The sequence below is a fragment of the Mobula hypostoma genome, chromosome 3 (genome assembly GCF_963921235.1).
Source record: "Mobula hypostoma chromosome 3, sMobHyp1.1, whole genome shotgun sequence".
NCBI lineage: Eukaryota > Metazoa > Chordata > Chondrichthyes > Myliobatiformes > Myliobatidae > Mobula > Mobula hypostoma.
This window is the reverse complement of record NC_086099.1, coordinates 3,542,241-3,568,402: the sequence shown is the minus strand read 5'-3', so window position 1 is coordinate 3,568,402 and position 26,162 is coordinate 3,542,241. Positions and strand designations below refer to the sequence as shown.

At 45.7% G+C, this 26,162-nt stretch overlaps 1 protein-coding gene across 2 annotated transcripts in view; it reads left to right on the top strand.

Annotated features, from left to right (window-relative positions):
- Window positions 1-26,162, top strand: part of st8sia5 (ST8 alpha-N-acetyl-neuraminide alpha-2,8-sialyltransferase 5) — a 116,440-nt gene that overhangs the window by 19,814 nt on the left and 70,464 nt on the right. Inside the window, exon 1 of one of the 2 annotated variants that reach the window (XM_063042584.1) lies at window positions 11,855-12,683. The exons of the other annotated variant lie outside the window; for it this stretch is intronic. Within the exon in view, the coding sequence (XP_062898654.1) occupies window positions 12,559-12,683 (125 nt within the window). The 5' untranslated portion in view covers window positions 11,855-12,558. Of the gene's footprint in view, window positions 1-11,854; window positions 12,684-26,162 lie in introns of those variants that run through there. 2 annotated transcript variants of the gene reach the window in all.

Here is a 26,162-nt window from a genome sequence, read left to right as displayed (position 1 = left end):
TAATAGTGGTTGGCAGATGCATTACCGCCACCTACAGAGGTGAGTGTGGAGCAAAGAGACAGGAAATTCACCCCAAAATACTCAAATAACATCAAAAAGTGTAATGTTTTTCAGAAAGTCAAAAATGGCATTGATGTACATCACAATGGCAGTGGTATCCCAATGGTTGCTAAAGGTTATTATTGCTGGGGGTGGTAATGGGGACAAGCTCCTACTACCTATTAAATGCTCCCATTGGCATGTGTCTCAAATAGCCTCTGACAACCAAGACCAGCTCTTGGCCTTTATGTGTGGCTTAGCTATTAAACCCCGCAGAACCGTTTCTACTGACAGGAGAAGGGGCAAAGGTGGGTTACTGGAGCCTTAAAACCAGTTGCTTCAAGCAAGTGAAGGGCCTGACAAGCCCAGAGAGCATAGAGTGGGCTTTGCAGTGAGGAACACATTGTTGAAGATGGTGGAACCAGGCAGCAATGGATCTGAGTGATTTCTTACTCTTTGCTTCAACACCACCAAAGTTCCAGTTACTCTTGTCAGTGTGTATGCTCCCATGTTGTGCTCCACATTTGAGGTAAAGGTTGAGTTTTATGAACCTTGCAGCCACCATCAGGAATACCCCCGGCAAGGAACGTCCTGTTCTCCTGGTTGGGTCACTTCAATGCCAGGGTGGGTGCAGCTCATGACTCATGGCGCTTCGACCTAGGTCACATTGGCATGGGCAAGATGAATGAGCAATTGTTGAAGTTCTGCACCTAACTTAATCCATGTAACACCAACTCATACTTCCAGACCTAGTTTCAACACAAGGTTTCCTGGAGTCCTGGAGGCACACTGGCACCGCTGGACTTGATCCTGGTGAGATGCTCCTTCCTCAGCAGCATGCCTTTCACTCATTCCTACCATAGTGCAGACTGCGACGCAGACCACTTGCTGGTGTGTTGCAAGATCAGACTGTAGACAAAGAAATTCCATCATGCTAAACAAGCAGGGAACCCTTGCATTGCGGCCAGCAAGATGTCTCACCTAGACCTGCTGGAGCAGATTGGTCCTTCGAGAAAGAACTGAGCGTCAGCCGCCTGGAAGTTCTGTCACAAAGAAATAGTAACTTCTGCAGAATACCTTCTACAGCACAGGCTTAGCTAACTTTGGGAGGAAGACCTCGAAAGCACGACTCGTTCAAAGCCAAATCCAACAAGGTGACCCCCGTCATTGAAACCAACCTTTCTGTCCTGGTTGAGTACAAACAATTTGCCCACTGAAAGGAACCTACAGATCCTCAGAGCTGTGAGAAACAAAGTTCAGTGAAGACATCCAAATCTTAGCAATGACAGGCAATATTGGGTTTATGTATGATAGCATCAAGAAAGACCTCTCAAAGCCACATGGTTCCCCTCAAATCCATCAAAGGGGGAATCATAGAGTCATAGAAGAGTCGTAAAAAAACTACAGCACAGAAACAGGCCCTTTGGCCCATGTGGTTGGTGTAGAACCATTTAAACTGCCTAGTCCCATTGACTGGCACGTGGACCGTAGCCCTCACACCCCTTCCATCCATGTACCTATCCAAACTTCTCTTAAACATTGAAATTGAAATGGTATCCACCACTTGCACTGGCAGCTTATTCCATATTCTCACCACCCTCCAGTTCCCCTTACACATTTGAAAGGGCCTGCTTGCGTCACGGCCTGGTATGGAAAAACCAAAGTTCATGTACAGTAAATCCAACAAAAAGTAATGCACGTGGTCCAACACGGGTAAAGCCCTCCCCACCATTGTGCACATCTACACGGAGTGCTGTCGTAAGAAAGCAGCATCATTATCAAGGACTCTCACCATCCAGGTCATATCTCGCTGTTGCCATGAAGAAGAAAGTAAGTACAGGAGCCTCAGAACTCCCACCACCAGGTTCAGGAACAGTTATTACCTATCAACCCTTAGGCGCCTGAACCAGAGGGAATAACTTCACTCAACTTCACTCACCCCAACACTGAATTGTTCCCACAACCTGTGGATTTACTTTCAAGGACTCTTCATCTATGTTCTCGATATTGTTTGTTTGTTTGTTTGTTTATTTATTTATTTTAATATTCTTAGCTCAAGCTGGTAAAACCTGAGATATGGACATAGCCAAGCACACTCATTTCTCAATAGCTAGGAACTTTGACTATTCTAGTGGTGTTTAGTATTGTGGCTTTCTGGAGATTTACATTAATATTGCTGTGTAGGCCTAATTGTTAAAAGCTATTATCTAGTACCTTTGGGATGATACAAGTTGTAGATATTACTTTCGGGACAATGTACACCCTGTTCATGTTCCATAGTTTTTCAATTTCCACTTTTAATTCAGCATATTTCTGGTGGTTTTCACTTCATGATTTCTGTATGTTGAGTCTATTTGAAATGGCTATATCTATCATGTAAGATGTTATTGCCTGTTTATCCTGTATTATTATATCCGGACAGATATTATGGATTGTCCTATCTGTAATAACTGATCGGTCATAATATAATTTGTGGGAAGCTGACTCTAAAACTAGATCAGGCTTGTATTTATTGTAAGGTATGATTTCTTTTAGGAGTTTGTATTTTAAAGCAAGATTTTGGTAATTGATGTCTGCTACTTGTTTGTGCCTGTGTAAGTAATCAGATTGAGTTAAACTGCTGCAGAATCCTGTAGTTGTTGGATTGTCTCTGGCTTTTCTTGGCATTTTCTACATTTATCGTCTTGAATTTGTTGCTCTTTTATTATGTTATATTTGATTTTTTTTGAGTTAACCGAATCGTTCTGTTTTCATCCTAAGACATGGAATCACATCTTCGGAAAGAGGTGACACAGAGTCAGAGAATGTTGAATCTTTGTGGGTGGAGTTAAGAAACTACAAGAGTAAAAGAACCATTATGGAAATCATATGAGGGGTGATTGATAAGTTCGTGGCCTAGGGTAGAAGGAGTCAATTTTAGAAAACCTGGCACATTTATTTTTCAACATAGTCCCCTCCTATATTTACACACTTAGTCCAGCAGTCGTGGAGCATACGGATCTTGGACCTCCAGAAAGTGTCCACAGCATGGGTGATTGATAAGTTCGTGGCCTGAGGTAGAAGGAGATGAGTTATACAGCTCTCGTTACATGCACATGCAGTTCAACTCAGTGATTATGCAGAAAGTTTGAAGTTAATAACTCATGAGTTAACTCATCAGGGGTGATTGATAAGTTTGTGGCCTAAAGTAAAAGGAGATGAGTTATTAATTATAATAATTATACTAATTATAGCTAGAGGGTGGTGAACCAGTGGAATTCATTGCCACAGATGGCTGTGGAGGCCAAGTCATTGGGTATATTTAAAGCGGAGGTTAATAGGTTCTTGATTAGTCAGGGTGTAAAGGGTTTTGAGGAGAAGGAGGGAGAATGGGTTTGGGAGGGATTAAAAAAACAGCCATATTGGAATGGCTGAGCATTATCAACGGCCACATGGTCTAATTCTGCTCCTATGTTGAATGGACTTAGGATAAGAAGTGAGGGAATGAGATGATGGGATTTCTCAGCTGGGAACTAGTGTAGACCGAGTAGACTCTATCACCAGCAGGGAGCTGGCATTCTTTCTGCTGAACAAGGTGAAGGGCATAAAGTGGGATTACCACTGGAGCAGAGCACCCACTCATAGATTCATAGAGCCCTGTAGGACAGAAACTGTCAGCCCATCTAATCCTTGCCAGCCCGGTCTTCTGCCTAGTCTCATTGGCCTGCAGCTGGACCATACCTCTCCCATCCATGTACTTATCCAAACTTCTCTTAATTGTCACAAATGAAATCAAATCCACCACGTGTTGGCAGCTTATTCCACACTCTCATTTTGCTCAGAGTGAAGAGGTTTCCCTTACATATTTCACCTTTACCCTTAACACATAACCTCTAGTTCTAGTCTCACCCAACTTCAGTGGAAAAAGCGTGCTTGCATTTACCCTCTCTAAACCCCTCATAATTTTGTGTACCTCTATCAAATCTCCTCTCATTCTCCTACATTCCAGAGAATGAAGTTCTGACCTATTCAACGTTTCCTTAAAACCCAGGTCCTTAAGTCTTGGAAACATCCTTGTAAAATTTCTCTGCACTCTTTCAATCTTATTGACATCTTTCCTGTAGGGAGGTGACCAGAATTGCACACAATACTCCAAATTAGACCTCACCAACATCTTATAGAATTTCAACATAACATTCCATCTCCTGTACTCAGTACTTTGATTTATAAAGACTACAGTGCCAAAAGCTTTCTTTACAACCCTATCTACATCTTTTTAGATTATGAAGACACGCAGTCCTCTTTTATTGTCATTTAATAATGCATGCATTAAGAAATGATACAATATCTGACAACACTTTCAAGGAATTATGCATCTCTGTTCCAAGAACACAGTATCTGCCATACTCCTAAGTGCCCTACCATTCACCATGTAAGTTCTATCCTGGTTTGTCCTACCAAAGAGAAACACCTCATACTTGTCTTCATTAAATTCCATCTGCCATTTTTAAGCTGGTCCAAATCCCACTGCAAGCTTTGTTAGTCTGCCTTGCTCTCCACTACACCCCCAATCTTGGTGTCATCTGCAAATTTGCTGATCCAGTTAACCACATTATCATCCAGATAGCTAATGGATCAGTAAAATTGGTCACCTCTTTAAAAAGGATATAAAGCACCCTGGCTTTGGTGATTTTGTTTAAAGAGAGCAAGGTAATAATTTAGGGAAAATAGCAGATCATGGAATATTATTAGGATGGAAATAATTGATTTAAATAAGTATGATTGTAATTCTTGGTCTGTGTGTTACATTCCGTGAAATAAAATAAATAGCTTAATGAATCAAATCTCATCTTACCACACTTTCATTTATATAACATAACAATTACAGCACGGAAACAGGCCATCTCAGCCCTTCTAGTCCGTGCCAATCTCTTACTCTCACCTATTCCCACCGACCTATATAACCATATAACAATTACAGCACGGAATCAGGCCATCTTGGCCAATTTAGTTCACTTATATAATGTGTTATGAGGATTGGTTGAGCGGGCTAGGACTTTTCTGTATGGAGCAAAGGAGGGTGAGAGGCGACGATAGAGGTGTACAAGATGATAAAGGGATAGATTGAGTGGACTTTTTCCCAGGGCAGAAATGGTTTATATGAGGGGCCATAACACTTTAATCACCTTAAAGTATTAGGGGAAAGTATAGAGGGGTTGTCTGAGGTAGATGGGTGGTGTTAGAGGCAGATACATTAAAGACATTTAAGAAATTCTTAGACAGGCTCGTACAGTAGATGATAGGAAAATGGAGACACGGCATCAAAGGTTACGGGGAGAGAGCTAGGGGTTTGGGCTGAGGAGGGAAGAAAAGTATCATCCATGATTGAATGGCAGAGCGGACTTGAGGGGCCAAATGTTTAATACTGCTCCTATGTCTTATGGTCTTATTATTCCTTTCAACTCCATTCTTCTGCCTTCTCCACGTAACATTTGACACCCTGACTAATCAAGAACCTATCAACTTTCGCTTTAAATATACTCAATGACTTGGCCTCCATAGCTGTCAGTGGTAATGAATTCCACAGATTCAGCACCCTCTGGCTAAATAAATTCCTCCTCATCTTTGTTCTAAAGGGATGGCATTCTATTCTGAGGCTGTGTCCTCTGGTCCTAGATTTCCCTACTACAGGAAACGACTCCCTCCATATCCACTCTATCCAGATCTTTCAATATTCAGTAGTGAGACCCTCCACCAATCTTTTAAACCCCAACAAATACAGGTCTAGAGGCATCAAAAAATCCTTCAACATTAACCCTTTTATTCTTGGAATCATTCTCATGAACCTTCACTGAACCCTTTCCAATGGCAGCACATCTCTTCTTATATAAGGGGCCCAAAACTATTCAAAATATTCCAAGTGTGGTCTGATCAATGCCTAAGGCGTGGTTAAGAATGTTTCCCTTTATTAGATGAGGCTTTGAGTTCACAAGTGAGAAAGTTATCTTGCAACTTTATAAAACTCTAGTTTTAAACATCTGGAGGATTGCACACTGTTCTGGTTGCCCCACTATAGGAACGATGTTGAGGTTTTGGAGAGAGTGCAGAGAAGGTTTACCAGGAAGCTGCCTGGATTAGAGGGCATGTGTTATAACGAGAGGTTGGCCAAACTTGGGTTGTTTTCTCTGGAGCGGCAGAAGCTGAGGGGAGATCCGATAGAGGTTTATAAGATTATGACAGACATAGATGGAGTAGGCAGACAGTATCTTTTTTCCAGGGTTGAAATGTCTAATACCAGAGGGACATGCACTTTAGCGGAAGGGTGTAATTTCAAAGGAGATGTGAGGGGCAAGTTTTTTACACAGAGTGGTGGGTGACTGGAATGTGCTGCCTGGTTTGGTGGTAGAGGCAGATATATTAGAGACCTTTGAGAGATGTTTAGGTTGGCACATCAATGTGAGTGAAATGGAAGGATATGGACATTGTGTAGACAGAAGGAATTAGTTTAGTTGGCCATTTGATTACTAATTTAATTGGTTCAGCACATCGTGGGTTAAAGGGCCTGTTCCTGTCCTATAACGTTCTATGTTCTATCGTCCACTGATTATAGATCTCTATAATTCCCAGGATTATCTCTATTCCCTTTCTTGAACAAAGGATTGTCATTTGCCAGCTTCCAATCATCTGGTACTACTTTTGCGGCCAGTGGGTATGCAGAGATCATCGCTAAAGCCGCAGCAATCTCTTCCCTGCCTTCCTATGGTAACTTGGGGTATATCTGATGCAGCCCTGGGAACTTATCTATCCAAATATTTTTCAAAAGTTCCAGCACATCCTCTTTCTTAACATGGACATAGTCTAGTATATCAGCCTCCTCACAAGTGGCAAGGTCTCTCCCACTGGTGAATACTGAAACAGAGTCTTCTCTTCCCCACCACACACACACTTTCTCCGACTCCAGGCACATTTCCTCTGCTCTCGCAGATGAGTCCTTTTTTATCATTCCCTCTGTTTTATTAAAATACGAGTGATATGACATCATTGGGAACAAGATTTATTACAATTCAGCTTTCAACAGTTCTGTACAATTCTACAGACAACCGTTAACTCCATTCCTTATCATATTGTCAGCCCTTCAGCCCGTGACATAGTGTCAACATTTTAATCTATTTTAAAATCAATCTAACCCTTCCCTTCCACATAACTCTTACTTTTTCTGTCATCCATGTGCCTATCAAAGAGTTTCATAATGTACCTTCCTCTACCACCACCCCTGGCAGGAGGTTCCACGCACCCACCACTCTCCATAGAAACATAGATCATAGAAAACCTACAGCACAATACAGGCCCTTCGGCCCACAAAGTTGTGCCGAACATGTCCCTACCTTAGAAATTACTAGGCTTACCCATAGCCCTCTATTTTTCTAAGCTCCATGTACCTATCCAAAAGTCTCTTAAAAGACCCTATCGTATCCGCCTCCACCACCGTTGCCGGCAGCCCATTCCACGTACTCACCACTCTCTGAGAAAAAACTTACCCCTGACATCTTCTCTGTACCTACTCCCCAGCACCTTAAAACTGTGCCCTGTTGTGGCAGCCATTTCAGCCCAGGGAAAAAGCCTCTGATTATCCACATGATCAATGCCTCTCATCATCTTATACACCTCTATCAGGTCACCTCTCATCGTTCCAAGGAGAAAAGGCCGAGTTCATTCAACCCTGTTTTCATAAGGCGGTAGGTTGAATGAACTTGGCCTTTTCTCCTTGGAGCGATGGAGGATGAGAGGTGACCTGATAGAGGTGTATAAGATGATGAGAAGCATTGATGGTGTGGATAGTCAGAGGCTTTTTCCCAGGGCTGAAATGGCTAACATGAGGGGGCACAGATGCTTGGTAGTCGGTACAAGGGGGATGTCAGAGGCAGGTTTTTCACACAGAGAGTGGTGGGTGTGTGGAATGCACTGCTGGCGACGATGGTGGAGGTGGATACAATAGGGTCTTTTAAGAGACTCTCAGACAGGCACATGGAGCTTAGAAAAATAGAGGGCTATGCAGTAGGGAAATTCTAGGCAGCTTCTAGAGTAGGTTACGTGGTTGGCACAACAATGTGCTGTATATTTTCTATGTTTCTGTGTTCTATGTATTCTAAGATGCCTCTGTCCTACCTCACACCTTGCTCACCATGTAAGACCTACACTAGTTAGTTCCCCCAAATTGCAACACCTCGCACTTGTTGCATTAAATTCCATCTGCCATTTTTCAGCCCATTTTTCCAGCTGGTTCATATCCCACTGCAAGGGGGTGAGAGAGTAACCTGAATAGAGAATAGAAAACGAAAGGAGGAGGAAAGGGAGATAAATTTCTGGAACTTAAAGAAATTAAAGTGTGATGGAGGAAAAACAACATTGCACATGGAGACATTGAAATCAGTGGGTAGGCAGAACTGCCCAACGCATCACCAGCAGCCGCCGATCCGCTGTTAAGAACATGTGTACAGAAAAGGGCCGGTAATGTCACACACTGCTTGTCCCCTTCTCATCAGGGAGGAGGCAACACTGCATCCATGACAGAACCATCAGACTCAAAAACAGACCTAAGCAGTAGGCCTGATCGACACCACCATCCACTAACCCACCCCTCTACACCCCTGACCACCATCCACTAACCCACCCCTCCACACCCCTGATCTCCAACCACTAACCCACCCCTCCACACCCCCGACCACTAACCCACCCCTCCACACCCCTGACCTCCAACCACTAACCCACCCCTCCACACCCCTGACCTCCAACCACTAACCCACCCCTCCACACCCCCGACCACTAACCCACCCCTCCACACCCCTGACCTCCGACCACTAACCCACCCCTCCACACCCCTGACCTCCGACCACTAACCCACCCCTCCACACCCCTGACCTCCAACCACTAACCCACCCCTCCACACCCCTGACCTCCAACCACTAACCCACCCCTCCACCTCTTCTCCTCACCTGCTTATCATCACCCCCTGTGCCCCTCCTCCTTCCCTGTCTTCCATGGGCCACTCTCCTATCCTATCAGATTCCTTCTTCTCCCGTCTATTGCCTTTCTACCCATTACCTCTCACCACCGCCCCCTCCTTCCCCATCTACCTTAGAAACATAGAAAAACTACAGCACAAAACAGGCCCTGCGGCCCACAAAGTTGCGCCAAACATGTCCCTACCTTAGAAATTACTAGGCTTACCTGTAGCCTCTATTTTTCTAAGCTCCATGTACCTATTCAAAAGTCTCTTAAAAGACCCTATCGTATCCGCCTCCACCACCGTTGCCGGCAGCCCATTCCACGTACTCACCACTCTCTGAGTGAAAAACTTACCCCTGACATCTCCTCTGTACCTACTCCCCAGCACCTTAAACCTGTGTCCTCTTGTGGCAACCATTTCAGCCCTGGGAAAAAGCCTCTGACTGTCCACATGATCAATACCGCTCATCATCTTATACACCTCTATCAGGTCACCTCTCATCCTCTGTCACTCCAAGGAGAAAAGGCCAAGTTCACTCAACCTATTCTCATAAGGCATGCTCCCCAATCCAGGCAATATCCTTGTGAATCTCCTCTGCACCCTTTCTATGGCTTCCACATCCTTCCTGTAGTGAGGCGACCACAACTGAGCACAGTACTCCAAGTGGAGTCTGACCAGGGCCCTATATAGCTGCAACGTTACCTCTCGGCTCCTAAATTCAATCCCACGATTGATGAAGGCCAATACACAGTACGCCTTCTTAACCACAGAGTCAACCTGTGTGGCTGCTTTGAGCATCCTATGGACTTGGACCCCAAGATCCCTCTGATCCTCCACACTGCCAAGAGTCTTACCATTAATACTATATTCTGCCATCATATTTGATATGTATACATCATGTATAGAACTTACCTGACACCCCACTATACTTTCCTCCAATCACTTTAAAATTAAGCCCCCTGGTATTAGCCATCTCCACCCTGTGAAAATGTCTGCCGTCCTCGATCTATGGATCAGAATGAATGAACCATTCTTAGGCTACTTTCTAGCTACCTTGTAACTCTCACCGGTCATGGTCAACCTCTGGAGGCAGGTAGTCCATGCAGACCATCCATACTGATTCCATGTACTGTCAGCTGTCACAGTGCTGAAACTTCACAGATTAAACAACCCGGTCTCCACCCTGACGGGTTTCTCTTCCATATTCACCAGTGCCTTTCATAGAAACATAGAAACATAGAAAATAGGTGCAGGAGTAGGCCATTCGGCCCTTCGAGCCTGCACCGCCATTTATTATGATCATGGCTGATCATCCAACTCAGAACCCCGCCCCAGCCTTCCCTCCATACCCCCTGATCCCCGTAGCCACAAGGGCCATATCTAACTCCCTCTTAAATATAGCTAATGAACTGGCCTCAACTGTTTCCTGTGGCAGAGAATTCCACAGATTCACCACTCTCTGTGTGAAGAAGTTTTTCCTAATCTCAGTCCTAAAAGGCTTCCCCTTTATCCTCAAACTGTGACCCCTTGTTCTGGACTTCCCCAACATCGGGAACAATCTTCCTGCATCTAGCCTGTCCAATCCCTTTAGGATTTTATACGTTTCAATCAGATCCCCCCTCAATCTTCTAAATTCCAACGAGTACAAGTCCAGTTCATCCAGTCCTTCTTCATATGAAAGTCCTGCCATCCCAGGAATCAATCTGGTGAACCTTCTTTGTACTCCATCTATGGCAAGGATGTCTTTCCTCAGATTAGGGGACCAAAACTGCACACAATACTCCAGTTGTGGTCTCACCAAGGCCTTGTACAACTGCAGTGGTACCTCCCTGCTCCTGTACTCGAATCCTCTCGCTATAAATGCCAGCATACCATTCGCCTTTTTCACCGCCTGCTGTACCTGCATGCTCACTTTCAATGACTGGAGTATAATGACACCCAGGTCTCGTTGCACCTCCCCTTTTCCTAATCGGCCACCATTCAGATAATAATCTGTTTTCCTATTTTTGCCACTAAAGTGGATAACTTCACATTTATCCACATTAAATTGCATCTGCCATGAATTTGCCCACTCACCCAACCTATCCAAGTCACTGTGCATCCTCTTAGCATCCTCCTCACAGCTAACACTGCCACCCAGCTTCGTGTCATCCACAAACTTGGAGATGCTGCATTTAATTCCCTCATCCAAGTCATTAAGTCATTCACACCCTAAGGTGTGCGGCTACAGATAACGTTGGCTCGATCGGAATTCCAATGGCGGGAAGCGCAAGAGCAGGGCACCGGCAAATGGACTAACGGCCGACACATGTGCGATCATCCTTGACTGGTACCGTATTGGAATACCATATACAAAAGCAGAGTCACCAGGAGGAGGTTGATAGGTTCATGATCAGTCAGGGTGTCAAAAGGTTACAGGAAGAATAAATCAGCCATGATGGAATGGCAGTGCAGACTCGATGGGCCGAATGGCCTAATTCTGCTCCCATGTCTTATGGTTTTCTATGTTCTAAGTTTCAAATATATGATTTTGCGCGGCAGATATATTTAGTATTTAGCATTTAGTATTATTATTTCTAATTATAGCCCTTCACGTTTTGGTACGTGTTTTGTGCAATACGTGCAGAAGGTAAATGTGTATATAAATTGTAATCGCTCGTTTCGGTGGAAGGCACGTGTGGAGAGAGATGACGGGTGGGGAGTGTGAGCAGCCGGTCTGTCCTTGACGAGGTTACTGACCTTGTGAGTGATTCGGACAGAGAGAGAGAGAGAGAGAGAGAGAGAGAGGGAGAGAGCGGAGAGAGCGGGAGAAGGATAGGGAGACAGGAATCGCGGCAAGCAGAGCGGCGGACAGAGGGGGACGGAGGGGTCGGAGCCCGGGAGGAAGAAAGGTGCGGCAAATGTCACGTCTTGGTGTGATCAACGGCAAACCTTGAAACGGAGTTACCAAGTGAAAAAGCAAATGTGCCCCTATGCGTTTATTGGCGCGCTTGTGATTTTGGATTAAGGCTAGTTTAGGAATTAAATCCGCCCGGTTGTCATTGCAAAGCGGAGACGGGCAACTGAAAACGCCGCCTGCGGATCTCCGGTGAAACAGACTCTTCGTGACCGGCTTCGGGACGGACCCCTCTGTCGCCTCTGGGTGCGCACGGTTAGGGAGAAAACGGTTCCCGTAAAGTCCCTGACCAACGTGTTTAACATCTAACGCCACCTCAAACACCTCATCTTGCGACCGTTTACCTTTCCTCATCACGAAATCCCTTCGAGCACCGCAGCCTATCTCCGAGAAAGCGGCGCATTCCTATGCAGAGGCGGGAAGGTCGGGGGCTGAATCTTGAAGAGGACTGCGGCGGACTGGCGGGCTCGGAGGGGGAAGGAGTTTGTGGGCGCCTCGGATCCCGTGCCCGGAGGTGGTAGTAAACGTGCCCCCGCGGGTCGCAGACCGACCTCCCCCCCGGTGGAGATTGCAAATCAGTTTGCAAACCAGCAGTCAGTCCAGGGCCCCAGGAGAAGCTGGTGTTAATGCCGCAGGAATGTATTCGGATCCTTCGGGAAGAGATCTGTTGGGAAATAGAACCCTGTTTTTCATATTTATTTGTTCCTTCGCTCTGGTTACCCTCCTGCAGCAGATCCTCTCCGGCAAGAATTACATTAAAAGGTAAGGCAGAGGCAATTAACAGCTCTTGAGAGTAACCCACGCAAATTGAGGGAGGAACTCAGAGGAAGTTCACCAGAATGATTCCGGGAATGAAAGGATTAATGTATGAGGAGCGTTTGAAGGCTCTGGGCCTGTACTCACTGGAATTTAGAAGAATGGGGGGGGGGGTCTCATTGAAACCTAAAATATTGAATAGAGTGGAAATGGAGAGGATGTTTCCTATAGGGGGAGTTAGGACCAGAGGGCACAGACTCAGAATAGGAAGACATCCCTTAGAAGAGAGATGAGGAGAAATTTCTTCAGAAAGAGTGTGGTGAATGTGTGGAACTCATTTCCACAGATGGCTGTGGAGGCCAAGTCATTTGATATATTCAGAGTGGAGGTTGATAGGTTCTTGATTAGTCAGGGCATCAAAGGTTACAGGGAGAAGGCGGGAGCCTGGGGTTGAGAGGAATAATACATCGGCTATGATGGAATGGTGGAGCACACTCAATGCCCTAATTCTGCGTCTGTATGCTCTGAATTAGTAGGTCAGGCAGCATCTATGGAGAGGAATAAACAGTGGAGTGATGAGGGCTGAGACCCTTCATCATGAAAAGGCTCAGTTTGAAACGAGGATTCTTTATTCATCTCCGTAGGTGCTTCGTGGCCCGCTGAGTTCCTCCAGCATTTTGTGTGTGTAGCTTTGGATGTCCAGCATCTGGTGTGTTTATAATTAGCAGTACTTTATGTGTGAGGAAGCCAGAAGAGACATCGGCTCATAATTAGAGCCCAGATTCCTGGAACATGGATGCCGCAGAGGTAGGGTAGGGTTGTCCCCTTTCCCAAGCATCACTCTTCCAGGCTCTGACCATAGTTGTAAGACCATAAGACATAGGAGCAGAATTAGGCCATCTGGCCCATCGAGTCTGCTCCACCATTTCAATGTGGCTGATATATTATCCTTTTCAACCCTTTCCCTGTGACCTTTGACGCCCTGAGGAATCAAAAACCTCTCAACCTTCGCTTTAAACATACTTGATGACTTGGTCTCCACAGCCATCTGTGGCAATGAACTCCACAGATTCACCACCCTCTGGTTAAAGAAATTCTTTCCCATTTCCAAAAGAACATTCCTCTATGTTGAGGATGTCATTTGTGGTAACATGACTTAACAATGTGCTGGGGGCAGCCTGCAAGTATTGCCACACAGACCGGTGCTAATGTAGCATGCCCACAACGTTCAACAGAACAACACAAACAACAAAAACAGCCGCAAACAAGCCCCGTTCCTTCCTTGTGTCCAACTAGCCCTTCAAACACGCACAACCCCAGCGAACACAGGCCATCTCAGGGTCATCAGTCCTTGCCTAAAGCTCTCAGACTTGCTGACATTGGGCCAGAACATGCAATCGCAGACTCTCAGACATTGGTTCTCTGTCTTTCGGACACGCTAAGCCAATATGTAAAACGTGTCACATGTACTGTCCACGTGCACACTGTCACACGTACTGTTGACGTGCACACCGTCACACGTACTGTTGACATGCACACTGTCACACGTACTGTCCACGTGCACACCGTCACATGTACTGTTGACGTGCACACCGTCACACGTACTGTCGACATGCACACTGTCACACGTACTGTGCACATGCACACTGTCACATGTACTGTCCACATCCACACCGTCACACGTACTGTCCACGTGCACACTGTCACACGTACTGTCCAGGTGCACACTGTCACACGTACTGTCCACGTGCATACAGTCACGTACTGTCCAGGTGCACACTGTCACACGTACTGTCCACATGCACACACACGTACTGTCGACGTGCACACTCACATGTACTCTCCACATGCACACTGTGACACGTGCTGTCCACGTGCACACTGTCACACGTGCTGTCCACGTGCACACTGTCACACGTGCTGTCCACGTGCACACTGTCACACGTGCTGTCCACGTGCACACTGTCACATGTGCTGTCCACGTGCACACCATCACACGTGCTGTCCACGTGCACACCGTCACACGTACTGTCCACGTGCACCGTCACACGTACTGTCGACGTGCACACCATCACACCTACTGTCCACATGCACACTGCACGTGTACTGTCCATGTACTGTCCACACGCACACTATCACATGTACTGTCCACACGCACACTATCACATGTACTGTCCACGTGCACACTGTCTCACCTGTCGATGTGCACACTGTCACACGTACTGTCGACATGCACACTGTCACACGTACTGTCGACGTGCACACTGTCACACGTAGTGTCGGCGTGCACACTATCACATGTACTGTCCACACGCACACTGACACATGTACTGTCCACGTGCACACTGTCGCACGTTCTGTCCACGTGCACACTGTCATACGTACTGTCAATGTGAAGTGAACACTGTCACACGTACTGTCGACATGCACACTGTCACATGTACTGTCCACATCCACACTGTCACATGTACTGTCAACGTGAACACTGTCACATGTACTGTCGACGTGCACACTCACATGTACTCTCCACACGCACACTGTCACATGTGCTCTCCACACGCACACTGTGACACGTGCTGTCCACGTGCACACTGTCACACGTGCTGTCCACGTGCACACCGTCACACGTGCTGTCCACGTGCACACCGTCACACGTACTGTCGACGTGCACACTGTCACACGTGCTGTCGACGTGCACACCGTCACACGTGCTGTCCACATGCACACTGCACGCGTACTGTCCATGTACTGTCCACACACACACTGTCACATGTACTGTCCACGTGCACACTGTCTCACCTGTCGATGTGCACACTGTCACACGTACTGTCGACATGCACACTATCACATGTACTGTCCACACGCACACTGACACATGTACTGTACACGTGCACTGTCGCACGTTCTGTCCATGTGCACACTGTCATATGTACTGTCAATGTGAAGTGAACACTGTCACACGTACTGTCGACATGCACACTGTCACATGTACTGTCCACATCCACACTGTCACATGTACTGTCAACGTGAACACTGTCACATGTACTGTCAACGTGCACACTGTCACACGTACTGTCGACATGCACACTGTCACACGTACTGTTGATGTGCACACTGTCACACATACTGTCAACGTGCACACTGTCCACGTACTGTCCACACGTACACTGTCACACCTACTGTCCACGTGCACACTGTCACACGTACTGCCGACATCCACACTGTCACACGTACTGTCCACATACACACTGTCACACCTACTGTCCACAGACACACTGTCACACGTACTGTCCACGTGCACACTGTCACACGTACTGTCGACATGCACACTGTCACACGTACTGTTGATGTGCACACTGTCACACATACTGTCAACGTGCACACTGTCCACGTACTGTCCACACGTACACTGTCACACCTACTGTCCATGTGCACACTGTCACACGTGCTGCCGACATCCACACTGTCACACGTACTGTCCACATACACACTGTCACACGTACTGTCCACATCCACTGTCACACGTACTGTCCACGTGCACACTGTCACACGTACTGCCGACATCCACACTGTCACACGTACTGTCCACATACACACTGTCACACCTACTGTCCACAGACACACTGTCACATGTACTGTCAACGTGCACACTGTCACACGTACTGTCGACATGCACACTGTCACACGTACTGTTGATGTGCACACTGTCACACATACTGTCAACGTGCACACTGTCCACGTACTGTCCACACGTACACTGTCACACCTACTGTCCACGTGCACACGTGCTGCCGACATCCACACTGTCACACGTACTGTCCACATACACACTGTCACACGTACTGTCCACATCCACTGTCACACGTACTGCCGACATCCACACTGTCACACGTACTGTCCACGTGCACACTGTCACACATACTGTCCACATCCACTGTCACACGTGCTGCCGACATCCACACTGTCACACGTACTGTCCACATCCACTGTCACACGTACTGCCGACATCCACACTGTCACACGTACTGTCCACGTGCACACTGTCACACGTACTGTCCACATCCACTGTCACACGTACTGCCGACATCCACACTGTCACACGTACTGTCCACATACACACTGTCACACGTACTGTCCACGTGCACACTGTCGCACGTACTGTCCACGTGCACACTGTCACATGTACTGTCCACGTGCACACCATCACATGTACTGCCCACGTGCACACTGTCACATGTACTGCCCACGTGCTTAGTCCACTGTTCTACTCTCTCTACACCCACAGATTTGTGGCTAGACACAGCTGAAATGCCAGCTATAAACTAGCTGGCAACAAGAGGGCATACAGGAGCGATATTGATCAGCTGGTTCAGTGATGTCGCAGCAACAAGCTTTCACTCAACATCAGTAAGACAAAGGAATTGATTGTGTACTTCAGGAAGGAGAAGTTGGCACAGTCCTCATTGAGGGATCAGAAGTGGAGAGACTGAGCAGTTTCAAGTTCCTGGGTGTCAACATCTGAGGATCATCTTGGGCCCAACATATTGATGCAATTACAAAGAAGGCACAACAACGGCTATATTTCATAAGAAGTTTGAAGACAATTGGTATGTCACCAAAGACACTTGCAAACTTCTAGAGATGTACTGCGGAGAGCATTCTAACTGCTTGCATCACCGTCTGGTTTGGGGGAAGTTACTGCACAGGGTCGGGGAAGCTGCAGAGAGTTGTAAACTCAGCCAGCTCCATCATGGGCACTAGGCTCCTCAGTACATAGGACACCTTCAAAAGATGATGCCTGAAAAAGTTGTTATTCACCAATAAGGACCCCCATCACCCAGGACGTACCCCCTTCTCATTGCTACCATCACGGAGGAGGTACAAGAGCTTTAGACACACACTCAATGTTTCAGGAACAGCTTCTTCTGCTCCACCATCAGATTCTTGAATGGAGAATGAACTCATGAACACTACCTCACTATTTTCTCTCTCTCTTTTTGCTCTATTTATTTAATTTGTTTTTTCTATATACTTGTTGTAATTTCTGATTTTATTATTATGTGTTGTAATGTACTGCTGCCACAAAAGGACAAATTTCACAACATTTTTTTTGGAGGTTTGAGCAACGGCCATTTGGAGAGATCAGTAGCTTGAGAGGACATAATTCACTCAGGTTCACTGATTGAATATTAAAGGCAGTGACTTGTGGCTGTTTTTTTGGAGCTTCGATCAATGGCTAATCAGTGTTCAGGTTTGATTAGCAAGAACAAATTAAAGTAAGGCGGGGTAAGTGAAGCGGCCATCGTCAGAGTGGTCAGAATCAGAGCGGCGATCGTCAGAGTGGGCATCGTCTGAGTGGGCAGAGTCAGAGTGGGCATCGTCTGAGTGGGCAGAGTCAGAGCGGCCATCGTCACAGTGGGCAGAATCAGAGCGGCCATCGTCAGAGTGGGTAGAGTCAGAGTGGCCATCATCAGAGTGGGCAGAATCAGAGTGGAGACTTTGAGGCTTTAGTTCTTCCAGGCTTCAACATAGAGAGACTTCAGTCAGAGAGGGAAAACACAAGAAGGTCTTTTCTTCCCCCTTCTTTATATCTGCTCATCTAGCACAGTAGGAAATGCCAGACAGGATAGTGGAATGCTCCTCTTGCGGGATGTGGGAAGGCAGGGAGACCTCCAGTGTCCCTGACCACTACACCTGCAAGAAGTGCATCCACCTGCAGCTTTTAACATTCAATGTTAAGGAGTTGGAGCTGCAACTGGATGAACTCTGGATCATTCAGGAGGCTAAAGGAAGTAATAGATAGGACACAGAGAGGTAGTTATACCCAAGGTGCAGGACACAGGAAACTGGGTGACAGTCAGGAAGGGGAAAGGGGTTAAGGAGCCAGTGCAGAGTACCCCTGTGATCATCCGTCTCTACAACATGTATAGCAGTTTGGATACTATTGGGAGGGATGACTGAGCAGACAAAAGTCACAGGGTCGGGTTTCTGGCACTGAGTCTGGCCCTGTGACTCTGAAGGGAAGGGAGGAGAAGAGGTGAGCTGTGGTGATAGGGGATTCGTAAGTTAGGGGAACAGACAGGAGGTTCTGTGATGAAAATGAGATTTCCAGATGGTACATTGTTCCCGGATGCCAGGGTCTGAGATATCTTGGATTGAGTCCTCATCGTTCTTCAGTGGGAGAGTGAACAGCCAGAGGTCATGGTCCATGTAGGTACCAATGGCATGGGCAGGATGTGTGATGAGGTTCTGCATAAAGAGTACAGGGCGTTAGGTGCAACATTAAAGGGCAGGACCTCCAGGGTTGTGATCTCAGGACTGCTACCAATGCCGCATGCTGGTGAGGCCAGAACTGGGAAGATCAAATGTTTTAACACATGGATAAGGAGTTGGTGTAGGAGGGAGGGCATAAGATTGTAGGATAATTGGGCTGTCTTCCAGGGAAGGTGGAACCTGTACAGAAGGGATGGTTTGTACCTGAACTGGAAGGGGACTAATATCCTAATGGGAAAGTTTGCTAATGCTGCACGGTGAGGTTTAAACTAGAGTTTCAGGGGGATGGGAACCAGAGTGCCAGAACAGTTAGTGGAGAGGTTGTGGAGGCAGATGTTGGTAAGACCTCAGACAAAGCCAGGAATCAATAAGTTGAGCATGGTGCGACTGGAGTCCTGAGCTGCTTCTATTTCAATGCAAGAAATATCGTACGAAAGGCAGATGAGCTTGGGGCATAGATCAACATCTGAAATTGTAATGTTGTAGCTATTAGTGAGGAGGGGCAGAACTGGCAGCTCTGTATTCTGGGGTTCCATTGTTATAGGTGTGATAGAGCAGAAGGAAGGATGGCGTTGCGAGTCAGGGAAAACGTCATGGCAGTGCTCAGTCATGACAGACTGGAGACCTCGTCTGGGGAGATGTCATGGGTGGAACTGAATAATAAGAAAGGTATGAGCATGTTAATGGGGCTATATTACAGACCACCCAACAGTTCAAGGGATTTAGAGGAACAAACTTGTAGAGAGATAGCAGACGCTTGCAAGAAACATAAGGTTGTTATAGAGGTGATTTTAACTTTATGCATATTGACTGGGACTCCCGTACTGTAAAAGGACTAGATGGGATTGAGTTTTAGCAAATGTGTTCAGGAAAATTTCCTTCATCAGTACACAGAGGTCCCAATGAAGGAGCATGCGATACTGGATCTGCTATTAGGGAATGTGACAAGGCAGGTGACAGATGTTTGTGTAGGAAAACACTTTGCATCTATTGATCACAATGCCATTACTTTCAAAGTGAGTATGTAAAAAGATAGGTCTGGTCCGTGGGTTGAGATTTTAAGTTAGAGAAAGGCCAATTTTGATCGTATCAGAAAGGATCTGGCAAGTGTGGATTGGGATAGGCTGTTTTCTGGCACTGTTGTACTTGGTATGTGGCAGACCTTCAAAAGTGAAATTCTGAGATTACAAGGTATGCATGTACCTGTCAGAATAAAAGGCAAAGATAACAAATGTTAAGAACCTTGGTTTTCAAGAGATTTTGAGGCCCTGGATAAGAGAAAAAGGAGGTACATAGCAGGTATAGGCAGGTAGGAACCAATGAGATGCTTATGGAGTACAAGAAATGCAAGGAACACTTAAGAAATAAATCAGGAGGGATGAAAGTAGGCATGAAATTGCCCTAACTGACAATGTGAAGGAGAATCCGAAGGGTTCCTACAGTTATGTTACGAATAAAAGGATTGCAAGGGACAAAACTGGAAGATCAGAATGGTAATCCATGTGTGGAGCCAAAAGAGATGGGGGAGATCTTAAACAATTCTTTTGCATCTGTACTTACTCAGGATATGGACACAGAATCTATAGAAGTGAGGCAACTTCATGGACCCTGTATGGATTGCAGAGGAGGAGGTGTTTGTAGTCCTGAGGCAAATCAGGGTGGATACGTCCTCAAGGTCTGACAAGGTTTTCCCTCGGACCCTATGGGAGGCAAGTGCAGACATTGCTGGAGCCCAAAAGCAGAGCTATTTAAATCATCTTTAGTGACAGGAGAGGTGCCAGAGGATTGGAGGATAGTCATAGAAAATAGGTGCAGGAGTAGGCCATTTGGCCCTTCGAGCCTGCACCGCCATTCAGTATGATCATGGCTGATCATCCAACTCAGAACCCTGTACCTGCCTTCTCTCCATACCCCCTGATCCCTTTAGCCACAAGGGCCATATCTAACTCCCTCTTAAATATAGCCAATGAACTGGCCTCAACTGTTTCCTGTGGCAGAGAATTCCACAGATTCACCACTCTCTGTGTGAAGAAGTTTTTCCTAATCTCGGTCCTAAAAGACTTCCCCATTGTTGTTCCGCTGTTTATGAAAGGCTCTAAACATAAATCAGGAAACTATATGCCAGTGAGTCTGACATCAGTTGTTGGAAAATTATTCCAAGGGACCGGACTGATTAAGGATAGTCAGCATGGCCTTGGGTGTGGTCAGTCATATCCAACTAAACTTATAGAGTTTTTCGAGGAAGTTACCAGGAAAGAGGATGAAGGCAAGGCAGTGGATGTTGTCTACATGGACTTTAGTAAGGCATTTGACAAGGTCCCACGTGGGAGGTTGGTCAAGAATGTTCAATTGAGGCATTGATCATGTAGATAGTCAGAGAGAGGGCACAGGTATAAGGTGCTGGGGAGTAGGTACAGAGGAAATGTCGGGTAAATTTTTTACGCAGAGAGTGGTGAGTGTGTGGAATAGGCTAGCAGCGACAGTGGTGGAGGCAGATATGACAGGGTCATTTAAGAGACTCCTCGATAGGTACATGGAGCTCAGAAAAATAGAGGGCTATGGGTAACCCTAAGTAATTTCTAAAGTAAGTACATGTTCGGCACAGCATTGTGGGCTGAAGGGCCTGTATTGTACTGTCGGTTTTCTATGTTTTGTTCAGGATGAGGTAGTTAATTGGGTTAGATATTGGCTTTGTGGGAGAAGCCAGAGAGGGGTAGTAGAGGGTAGCTTCTCTGACTGGTGCTTGATCTGTTGTGTTTGTTACCTTCTATGTATCTATTGTATATCTGGATGATAAGGTGATCAACTGGATCAGCAAATTTGCGGATAACACCAAGACTGGAGGTGTAGTGGACAGTGATGAAGGCCATCATGGCGTGCAGAGGAATCTGCAGCAGCTGGGAAAATGGGCTGAAAAATGTCAGATAGAAGTTAATGCAGACAATTTACCAGGATGCTGCCTGGTTTAGAGAGTATGCATTATGATCAGAGATTAAGGGAGCTAGGGCTTTACTCTTTGGGGAGAAGGAGGATGAGAGGAGACATGATAGAGGTGTACAAGATATTAAGAGGAATAGATAGAGTGGACAGCCAGCGCCTCTTCCCCAGGGCACCACTGCTCAATACAAGAGGACATGGCTTTAAGGTAAGGGGTGGGAAGTTCAAGGGGGATATTAGAGGAAGGTTTTTTACTCAGAGAGTGGTTGGTGTGTGGAATGCACTGCCTGAGTCGGTGGTGGAGGCAGATACACTAGTGAAGTTTAAGAGACTACTAGACAGGTATATGGAGGAATTTAAGTTGGGGGGGGGTTATATGGGAGGCAGGGTTTAAGGGTCGGCACAACATTGTGGGCCGAAGGGCCTGTACTGTACTGTACTATTCTCTGTTCTATGTTGTATGTTTAAGTGTGAGGTTTTGCACTTCAGTGGGACCAGCCAGGGTAGGTCTTACACAGTGAACGGTAGGACACTGAGGAGTGTGGAAGAACAAAGGGGTCTGGGAATACAGGTCCATAATTCATTGAAAGTGGCGCCACAGATAGGGTCGTAAAGAAAGTTTTTGGCACATTGGCTTTCATAAGTAAACTAGCCAATAATATTAAAGAGAATCCCAAAAGTTTCTTCAGATGCATAAAGTGTAAAAGAGGAGCAAGGTGGATATCGGATCACTGGAAAATGATGCTGGAGAGCTAGTAATGGGGGACAATGAAATAGCAGATGAACTGAATAAGTACTTTGCACAGTGGAAGCAGTATAGTAGAAGTTCCAGGTGTCAGGGGCATGAAGTGTGTGAAGTTACCATTACTAGAGAGAAGATTATTTGGGAAACTGAAAGGTCTGAAGGTAGATAAGTCACCTAGACCAGATGAGACCAGATGGTGTACACTTCAGACTTCTGAAAGAGGCGACTGAAGAGTTTGTGGAGGCATTAGAAATGATTTTTCAAGAATCACTAGATTCTGGGATGGTTCTGGAAGAATGGAAAAAATGGAAATGTTGTGGCGACCCACTTTCTATGCAGGCGAACCGGCTCACAAAATGGGAAGCACGTTGACAGAGAGGCCAGCCCCGAAATGGCACTGGGCCTTCTTCTTCACCAGCAAGGGGAGAAAGCCCGCGTGCGGGGAGAGACTTGTAATGCACCTCTGACGTCATTTCCGCCCGGAGAGGGCGGAAACGGAACTGCATAAAAGCCAGTGCCGCCAAGTTTGAATAAACTAGTCTCGAGTGCAACTTACAGACTGCTTGTCGTTATTTCTAGCTCTGTGTGTAGCACATCGCTACAATGTCACTCTTCTCTTCAAGAAGGGAGAGAGGCAGAAGAAAGGAAACTATAGGCCAGTTGGTCTGACCTCATGGTTGGGAAAATGTTGAAGTCAATTATTAAGGACGAGTTCTCAGGGTAGTTGGTACAATGGGTCATTGTCTGCGTGGTTTCCTTAAGGGAAAATCGTGCCTGACAAATACATTGGAATTCTTTGAAGAATTAACAAGCAGTATAGACAAAGAATTGGTTGATGTTGCGTATTGGATTTTCCGAAGGCTTTTGACAAGGTGCCACACCTGAGGCTGCTTAACAAGCTATGAGCCCGCGGTATTACAGGAAAGATTCTAGCCTGGATAAAGCAGTGGCTGATTGGCAGGAGGCAAAGAGTGGGAATAAAGGGAGCTTTTTCTGACTGGCTACCCATGACTAGTGGTGTTCCACAGGAGTCTGTGTTGGGACAGATTCTTTTTACGTTACATGTCAATGATTTGGATGATGGAGTTGATGGCTTTGTTGTAAAGTTTGCAGACAATATGAAGATAGGTGGAGGGGCAGGTAGTTTTGAAGAAGTAGAGAAGCTATAGAAGGACTTAGACAGATTAGGAGAATGGGCAAAGAAATGGCAGATGGAATACTGTGTCATGATATGTATGGTCATGCACTTTGGTAGAAGAAATGAAAGGATTGACTATTTTCTAAACAGAGAGAAAATACAAAAAACTGAGGTGCAAAGGGATTTGGGAGTCCTTGTGCAGAATCCATAAAGTTTAATTTGCAGGTTGAGTCTGTGGCGAGGAAGGCAAATGTAAAGTTGGCATTCATTTCAAGAGGACTAGAATATAAAAGCAAGGATGTAATGTTGAAACTTTATAAAGCACTGATGAGGCCTGACTTGGAGTATTGTGAACAGGCATGGGCTCCTTATCCAAGAAAAAATGTGCTGAAACTGGAGAGGATTCAAAGGAGGTTCACAAAAAAATGATTCCAGGATTGAATGGCTCGTCATACGAAGAGCGTTTGATAGCTCTGCTCCTGTATTCACTAGAATTCAGAAGGTTGAAGCGTGATCTCATTGAATCCTATCTAATGGAGAAAGGCCTCAATGGAGTGGATGTGGAGAGGATGTTTCCTCTGACGGGAGAGTCTAAGACCAGAGGGCACAGCCTCAGATTAAAGGGGGGTCCCTTTAGAATGGAGACGAGGAGTAATTGTTTTTAGCCAAAGTGGTGTATCTGTGGAATTTGTTGCCACCTGCAGCTGTGGAGGTGAATTCTTGAAGCAGAGGTTGATAGATTTTCGATTGGTCAGGGCTTGAAGGGATACAGTGAGAAGACAGTAGATTGGGGCTGAGAGGAAAATTGGATCAGCCATAATGAAATGGTGGAGCAGACTTAACGGGCCAAGTGGCCTATTTGTGCTCCTATGTCTTATGGTATTATGGTCTTCTAAATCAAAGATTTGAGTACAGGAGATGGGCTGTTATGTTGAAGTTGTATGAGACGTTGCTGAGGCTTAATTTGGAATATTGTGTGCAGTTTTGGTCATCTACCTACAGGAAAGATGTAGATATAGAGAGAATTTTCAAACATGTTGCCGAGTCTGGAGGACCTGAGTTATAAGGAAAGATTGAATAGGTTAGGATTTTATTCCTTAGAATGTAGAAGTTGAGGAGATTTGACAGAGGTATACAAAATTGTGAGGGGTATAGATAGGGTAAATGCAAACAGGCTTTTTCCACTGAGATTGGGCGGGACTACAACCTGAGGTCATGGGTTAAGGCTGAAAGGTGAAAAGTTTAAGAGGAGCATGAGAGGAAACTTCTTCACTCAGAGGGTTGTGAGAGTGTGGAATGACAGGTTGAGCAAGATGGGGCTTTTCTCTTCGGATTGAAGGAGGATGAGAGGTGACTTGATAGAGATGTACAAGATGATGAGAGAATAGATCGAGTGGATAGCCAGAGATTTTCCAGAGTGAAAATGGCTATTATGAGGGGGCATAAATTTAAGATTTTTGGAGCAAAGTTGGGGGGGGGATGAAACCTTAGTCAGACCACACTTGGAGTATTCCACTCCATTACAGGAAGGATGTTGAAGCTTTGGGGAGGGTGAAGAAGAGGTTTACCAGAATGCTGCCTAGTTTAGAGAGCAAGTGCTATAACAAGAAGTTGGACAGATTTGGGTTGTCTTCTCTGGAGAGGCTGAGGCTGAGGGGAGATCTGATAGAGGTTTATAAGATTATGAGACGCCAACCATGAGGCTGTTACTAAAATGTGACTTATTAACTGCAGTGGGGCTATTAAGGAGAGCTGGTAAGGAAGTCTTCTTACAAAGCATTCGCTCTATGAGTAACCATGCTGGGCACGAGTCTGAGGTAGAGGGTGGACCTTTTTTCCACCATGCAAGAATGGATAGGTGGGCAGCCCAGTAATACATTTTAACATCCGGTAGGGAAAACCACCTGCTTCCTTGGGCTTTGACAAGTGCTTTTTAGTAATTCTAATGGCTTTATAATTCCAAATGAAGGGTATAATAATTGAATTCAATTGCTTAAAATATGACAGAGGAATAAAACATGGAATTGACTGGAAAAGATGAAGAAATCGTGCCAGTATAATTATCTTGATTGCGTTAACCCTCCCCACCGAAGAAATTGGAAGGATTTTCCAAAAGTCAATATTGCGTTTACCCTGCTCAACTTTGTTTCGTCAATTCACTTGCAAAAGGTCATCTGGGTTTTTTGTAATAGTCACACCAAGATAGGAAAAATTATCATAAGTTATTTTAAAGGGAATGGACTGTAAATATGCTGCATTAACCACTGCAGTGACTGGCATTAGTTCACTCTTATCCCAATTAATAGAGAAACGTGAGAAACTACCAGAATTATTAATTAGAGTCAGAAGGGAGGGTATTGATGTTTGTGTGCTGGAGATATATAAAAGGACA